We start from the raw sequence: 7,596 nt of genomic DNA on the forward strand, positions 1-7,596 counted from the left end.
TACCATATAAATAGGCTGTAACAACATCCATTAGACGCATGTCAAGTTTTTCACATATTGTCAGACTAATAAGGCATCTAAACGTGATTGCATCCACCACAGGAGAATATGCCTCTTCATAATCAATGTTGAGTCTTTACGAAAATCCTTGTACTACAAGTCGTGATTTATATGTTACGACTTCATTTTTCTCATTTCATTTTCGTACAAATATCCATTTATACCCTATTGGCTTTACATATTTAAGGGTTTGGACTATAGGTCCAAAAACCTCATGTTTAGAAAGTGAATTTAATTCTGCTCGAATTACGTTTTTCCATTTTGGCCAATCTTTTCTATTTCTACATTCCTCAATAGATTTAGGCTCAGGATCCTCATTTTCTTTTGCTATTTCCATAGCAACATTATAAGCAATTTTTTTGTCGGCAACTATATTTTTTCGATTTCATCTTTTTCCTGAAGTAATATAACTTATTGAGATTTCTTCGTTATCACCATTTTCAGGTACCTGAACCTCTTCTGGGGTTTTTTCATTAGTTATATCTTTAGTCTCTTTTGGGGCACTTGCCTCCACAATATTACCATATTGAATAATTACTCCTTTCCTTTTACAATGATTTTTATCTTTGGAATCGATTGGCCTTCCACGCTTCAGGTGTGGATTACTTTTTTTTTGCACTAACAATTTGCCTTATTGGGATATCAATTCATATTAGAGCATTTTCAGTTGGTATGTGAGATTTTGTAATTCTCTTTAGGTCAGTAAATGAATCTGGCAGTTGATTGGAAATGTTTTGTAAATGTATAATCCTTTGAACTTCTTGTTCACATTGACTTGTACGAGGATCTAATTGAGATAATGATGATCCATTCCATGTAATTTCTTTTACCAGTTGTATTTTCTCTTCCTCTAATGTTAGGAATGTTGTTTCATCAAAATGATAATCAATAAATCGTGCAGTAAATAAATCTCCAATTAATGGTTCAACATATTTAATTATAGAAGGAGATTCATAACCAATATATATTCCCAACCTCCTTTGAGGACCCATTTTTATGCGTTGTGGTGGAGCAATTGGAACATATACTACACATCCAAAAATTATAAGATGGGAAATATTTGGCTCCTAACCAAAAGTCAATTGTAGTGGGAAGTACTTATTATAACTTGTTGGCCTTAAGCTCAGAAGTGCTGCTGCATGCAAATTTGTTCGCATGAGTAATGGTCGAGCTATTAGTTGGAGGCGTTTGATAAACGATTCAGCTAAACCGTTTTGTATATGAACATGAGCTACAGGATGTTCAACTTTTATCACAATTGACATACAATAATCATTAAAAGCTTGGGATGTAAACTCACCAGCATTATTAAGACGAATAATTTTGATTGTATAATCTGAAAATTGTGCTCTTAATCGAATTATTTGAGTAAGTAGTCTTGCAAACGCCAGGTTGCAAGTCGATAATAAACACACATGTGACCACCTACTAGATGCGTCTATTAATACCATAAAATATCTGAATGGTCCACATGGTGGATGAATGGGCCCACATATATCACATTGAATACGTTCCAGAAATGCGGGAGATTCAATCCCAACTTTAGCTGGTGATGGTCTAATAATCAATTTTCCTTGAGAACAAACGACACAAGATAAATCCTTAAATTCAAGAATCTTTTGGTTCTTTAATGGGTGTCCAATTGAATTCTCGATGATTCTTCGCATCATAATAGATCCAAGATGGCCTAATCGGTCATGCCAAATAGTAAAATTATGTGGTTCTACAAACTTCTGGTTTGTAGTAACATGTAACTCAGTTGCACTAATATATGTATAATATAAACTTGGCGAAAAAGTAGGTAACCTCTCCAAAACATATTTCTTTCCACATTCAACATTTCTAATATATAGATATTCAACATTTTCTCATTCATAGTCTCAATATGATATCCATTAAGACGAATATCTTTAAAATTCAATAAATTTCTTTGAGACTTAGTGGAATATAAAGCATCATCAATGATAAATTTTGTACCTTTAGGTAATAATATAATAGCTCTTCCAGAGCCTTCAATAAGTTTTGAACTACCCGATATTGTATTAACATGGGCATTACTCATTTTCAAATGAGAAAATTTTTTTTTATCTTTGAGTATCGTATGTGTTGTAGCACTATTAGCAAGACACATGTCTTCATTGATTTTGGGTCCATCGAAATTTTTTTGGATATTCATATACTTCATAAAAACAAACAAAATATAATATGAGAAACATTGCAAATATTTATTAAATATATAAATTATTTTTTATGCAAGAAAATAAAATATACTTAAAACAACATAAAAATGTCAAAATAACATCAATTTTTCTAATGATTCTCAAAGAAATCTGCCACATCTAGGTGAGTTATATTATTAAGGTCATTAAATTTATCATCCTCGTAGGCATGGTCAGTTTTAGTATTATAGTGAATATCTTCATCTTTTGCCTCTATTTCATCATTTTGGGATATAAAATTTGTCTCCATATGCTTTCCCTTCCTTTTAATAGATGCTTGATAAAGTTTCACTAAATGCTCAGACGTATGACAGGTACGTGACCAATGCCCCTTCATACCACATCAGTAGCATATATTGTCAACAATCTTTGAAGGATTATTTTGACCACTTATTTCTTGTCTTTCATTGTTATTCTTTTTTTGGTGGTTAGAAGTATCATTGTTATGACCACCATGATAACGATTACTAATACGTCCTTGACCACTTCCCCCACTACGTCCGCGCCCATGGCCGCGACTTCTATATTTTCTATTTTCATAATGATTGTGTATTGCTACATTCACTTCAAGGAATGATGCAGAACCATGGGACGAATTCCATGATTTTTCATCAATAGCTCATTATTTTGTTCAGCCATCAAAAGGCATGAAATCAATTCAGAATACATTTTAAATCCTTTTTCACGGTATTGCTGCTGCAGGAGCACATTAGTAGCATGAAAGGTTGAAAATGTTTTCTCTAACAAGTCCTCATCAGTTATGTTTTCTCCACATAATTTTAGTTGAGAACTAATTTTGAAAAGTTCTGAATTGTATTCACTTACAGTCTTAAAATCTTGCAACCATAAATGCATCCAATCATAACGAGCTTTAGGGAGTATCATAGTTTTTTGATGGTCAAATCGTTCTTTCAAATTATTCCACAACTCAATAGGGTCTTTTACAGTGAGATATTTCACTTTTAATCCTTCATGCAGATGATGACGGATGAAAATTATTGCTTTTGCCTTATCTTGATTAGATGCTTCTTTATCTGCTAATATAGTATTTCCTAGACCTTTAGCATCTAGGTGAATTTCAGCATCTAATACTCATGACAAATAATTCTTACTTGAGATGTCTAAGGCCGCAAATTCAAGTTTGGCAAGATTTGATATTATAATCACTTGAATCAAAATAAAAAAAAATATTAGTAAAATGATAAGTATTCTCAATCGTAAAATAATTCAATTATATATACCAAATTTGATAAATAATATATATGTCAAATATTGGCATAAAGAGAAATAGTTATAATAATAACTTAATACAAATTAAATTAATTGAAATTTCTTTTAATAAAAAAAATATGTATATATAATTATCATTATTAAATTTTAGTTGTAAAAATAAATGTGCAAATGTTACCCAAAACAAATATTTCATCTAGAAAATAAAATAAAAGAATTATGAAAATATGTATACCGTATATAGTTTAATGGCAGTACGGGCAAATTATATAAACTTGAAATGACGTGAACTTCACTACAAACTCGTAGAAGATCGTGCTGATAACGTATTGTAGAAAAATTAATAAAACAATAAATAAAAGTGGATGAAAATACAAGAGAATTTTTCATTGTCGTATTTTCACTTACAATGCGCTATTTATAAGCTCATTTACATTCAATTAATAAATGTATTACATTTAATGAATTAAGTTTTCTTAATTACTCCATTTAATGATCTCCTGATAAAGAATTTTATCTCATTACTTTAATATGTTTAGGGATTATTGACATCCATTTAATTTATAACAAATATATAATTTTAATATTTATGGCTTAAAAGTTGAGATAGAAAAGGATTACCAATAAAGCGAATCCAGGAGTAAAAGCTTTTTAGCTTAAAAAAAAAGTTCCAAGTTTTTGACATTTTTTATTTTGAATTTCATGGATCGATTATTTAAAAGAGAACACAGAAAATTAAAACCACAAACTGATAGATATCATTATTTAAAGTAATAACCTGACAACAATCATGCAAACAAACCACACATATAATATTAAGATAACGAGCTCAGGCCCCCTCAACAACCGATGTTGCATGATAAAGAGTCCTAAATATTTGTAGAAATCTCACAAACACTACTATATAGTGGACTCTCTAGATATGATGATCATAATATAATATTAATACCCAAACAAACATCAAACTATGCTGATTGTTCTTCAATTTCTTTAGCATATCACTCAACACAGCAGCGATACATGAAATACATCTCCATGGGGCGTCCGCACTCAGCACACACCACCCTCTCCGCTATCCCGCCACTGATACCTGGAAGGATCAATCGAGTACAGTGATGATCGTCGGTAATCCCTTCCAGATGCTTGCGTAGTGCTGGGATAAACCCCATTTGTCTCGCCATTTCTTCCCATTCTTCAAAACTCTGCATGCTGCTAAGTACTTTCTCTCCATTGGCTCTTACCATTTCAGTCGTTCCTAAAAAGAAGATTGCCCATCCATGTTCACTGCCATCGTACCCTAGTATCGTCATCACTTCTTGCTTTATAATATCTGGATCACTGGTCTTCACATGTTGGGTTTTGGAGTACAACATGCTCTCTAACCGGTTCCAAAAGAACCACACACTCGCGTCTTGCCAAGAGTGACTAAGCTGCTTCTCGGTAATTAAACCACTAATCTTTTTCACCCGTTCCTTGGCGTTGTTCTTTCCAACATAAACCATCTCCAACCCAATTTCAAGAGTTTGTGCAGCCTTCTTTGTTGCGGAAGTGAAAGATTCGATCCATTCCATCTTTTCACCGCCATAGAAACATATCACTTTCTCTTCTTTCATCTGATAATAACAACAAAGGCAAAATCATGAAGGTATTTATGTGTATATATATACATATACAAAGGTAGGTGAGGGATGTACCCAATTAGGTAAGTTTGGTTCAAGGCCATCAACAAGTAGTTCAATTGTCCAAGACTCAGATTTCCAAAGACTTTCTTCTTTGTCAGTGCTGAATGGGAAGGCTGCATTTCCCCATATCCACATCATATTGAGTGCATTAGTACATGTAACCTTTCCTAGTGGATCCAGTGTGACCACAATCGGCTTCTTCACGAAACGCCATTTTTCCTTGGTGTATTTAATCACTGCTGGTTCAATAACGGAAGGGTGGTTCACTGTATACCATGGCATAATCGACTGCAGGTTCAAAAACTTTTGCTGATAGCTGTCGTTCCAAGTTGACCTATCCACAATCGGGAGCCATACGATCTCGTAGCTAAGCTCAGACGACGGTGCCCTTTCATATTTGTAAAGAACCTCCAGAACCTGAATCTCGTCAAGGGAGATATCCAGATCCGAAATCAGAAGTAACACATGCTTTCTTCTCAACACATCTATATCAACCTGTTGATTTTATATAAGAATAATAAAGTACATTATTCAATGAATTTATGGAAACATGGTTTGAACTTGGAAATATCAAACAGACCCTGGTCTTCTCAGTAGGACTGAAGAGAGGATGAGGATCTTCCTTGCGGAAGATTACTCTGAAAATCTTGGAGATTTCCATTTGAGGTGTTTCAATAATACGGATGAATTCTTTATAAGTTTCTTCCTGCTTCTTTTCCTCTGCATTTTGTCAGCTCACTGAGTAAATTATATATATATGTATGTACAAGTAATCCTGATCAATGAACAAGTTATCACCATGACTCACCAATACACTGATAGCAAAGACGTAAGAGATTTCGAAGGTGTTCATGTATGCTGCTAACTTTATGTGCCAAGCTTGACAGTTCCCATGCTTCCGAAGTGGATGTGACAAACCTGAAATCAGCGAAAAAAAGAATTGCATTATTAGTAATTAATTTGTTTCATCATATTTGTGTCATGGCTCGCTCACTCACTCCTGTCTCAAACCAACGAGGCTTGTAATCTGCGCAGCACAAGCCACAACGCTCCGAATGGTCCAGTAGACAGCCGTGGGGATACTAGCCATAGCTGTCGACAACGGTGGCATCTCGCTCGAAATATACTCACAAGGTAGCTCAATGAACTCAACGATGCACTTGGTTACATCGATCATTGCCTTGATGAGTTTGTTGAGTGCATCGAAGTGGGGTTTCAGTGTTTGAGAATGCTCTAAAACGTCCGGCAATTGCTTGAGGAGTGCCACGGATTTAGCCAGTGTGTTTGTAGTGCAGAGCTGAACAATCAGCCAAAACTCCCCGAAATTCACGGCGAAAGCTGCTAACGTTAGCACCACTTTTGCATCCCATGAATAGCTTGAAAGCATGTTGAGAATCACCATTGCTGTTGCATGAGCATCCCCTCCTCCAGCACACTTGCACGATATCTGCAAAAACGCATTTACAGCCACAATGTAATGTTATGGTTATTAATTTTATTTCCATTTAGGGTTTCGAAAAAACAGCCCAAATTATAACCTCGCAGGAGATTTTGTGCACGATATAAGCCAATGCATCCAGCACGCCATCAATGGCAGACAAGTTAGTCGGATCATCGAAGGAATCGATACGTCCCGATCCAGCCTACAAGACAAGGAAAACCAACATTATCTTTAAAATTCAATAAACATGAAATAATCAAAAGTTAATCGAGGTTTACAGTCAACGCTTGATCAATTTCAGGAGTGATATGACGCAAAACATTGTCAATGATTAGGAGAATGGGTTTGACATCAACTAAACGACCATCGGGGGCATGAGTAGACAGAATTTGCTTCATCATGGCATTGTCGTCGGATGCGGCGAACATCCGACGCTCGCTACGGACAAGTTGCTGCGATCTAGAAGCCTGTGCCATTGTTGAATATATGTATGAAGTAAAATTTTCGTTGATGTGTGATTTGTTAAATGAGCATTGCGAGGTTTATATAGTGATGGGAAAATGGAATAAGATACAGCTGGAATATTAGATTTGTACCTTGCGTGCAACATTAAAAAGCAAAAGGGCCTGTTTACTTGGATAAGGATCAAATGTAAATGTAGCCATGGATGGCCCCATGCTTCTTTTTCACCCTACTCAATTGCCTTAATCAACTTGATATAAGACACGAAGTTATGAATTTTATATCCAGGGTTATCAAATTTCAAAATTTTTAACACTCTATTTTTTAAGATAAGGATAAATATAAATGTGGCAATGGATGGTCCCCCAAACTTCCTTTCCTGCACAGTGAATTTTGGAAAAGGACCGACATATATAGGTTATATAACATCAAATTATAAATTTTTCAAAGGTTACTAATTTTAAAATATACCAAAGGCCAAGAGCTTGATACTTTGGCCCAC

General features: G+C 34.6%; 1 protein-coding gene across 1 annotated transcript; it reads right to left on the minus strand.

Moving 5' to 3' along the window:
* Positions 1 to 4,244: 4,244 nt before the first annotated feature.
* Positions 4,245 to 7,142, minus strand: LOC107886052 (protein SIEVE ELEMENT OCCLUSION B). The gene is made up of 7 exons (XM_016809855.1): positions 6,911 to 7,142; positions 6,730 to 6,834; positions 6,190 to 6,638; positions 6,000 to 6,109; positions 5,772 to 5,911; positions 5,204 to 5,686; positions 4,245 to 5,122 (listed from the first exon to the last, which is right to left on the minus strand). The coding sequence occupies exons 1-7, from the start codon at positions 7,106 to 7,108 to the stop codon at positions 4,508 to 4,510; spliced, it is 2,100 nt and encodes a 699-aa protein (XP_016665344.1). The 5' UTR covers positions 7,109 to 7,142; the 3' UTR covers positions 4,245 to 4,507.
* Positions 7,143 to 7,596: the final 454 nt, after the last annotated feature.

Source organism: Gossypium hirsutum, chromosome A03 (genome assembly GCF_007990345.1).
Source record: "Gossypium hirsutum isolate 1008001.06 chromosome A03, Gossypium_hirsutum_v2.1, whole genome shotgun sequence".
NCBI lineage: Eukaryota > Viridiplantae > Streptophyta > Magnoliopsida > Malvales > Malvaceae > Gossypium > Gossypium hirsutum.

What these genes read in the sequence shown, in the direction of transcription:
- LOC107886052 (XM_016809855.1), bottom strand. Translation starts at nt 7,108, where the DNA reads ATGGCACAGGCTTCTAGATCGCAGCAACTTGTCCGTAGCGAGCGTCGG. An exon ending in TGCACAAAATCTCCTGCGAG is followed by an intron (nt 6,639 to 6,729) that starts GTTATAATTTGG and finishes GCGTTTTTGCAG; the next exon opens with ATATCGTGCAAGTGTGCTGG. An exon ending in GTCCTACTGAGAAGACCAGG is followed by an intron (nt 5,687 to 5,771) that starts GTCTGTTTGATA and finishes TAAAATCAACAG; the next exon opens with GTTGATATAGATGTGTTGAG.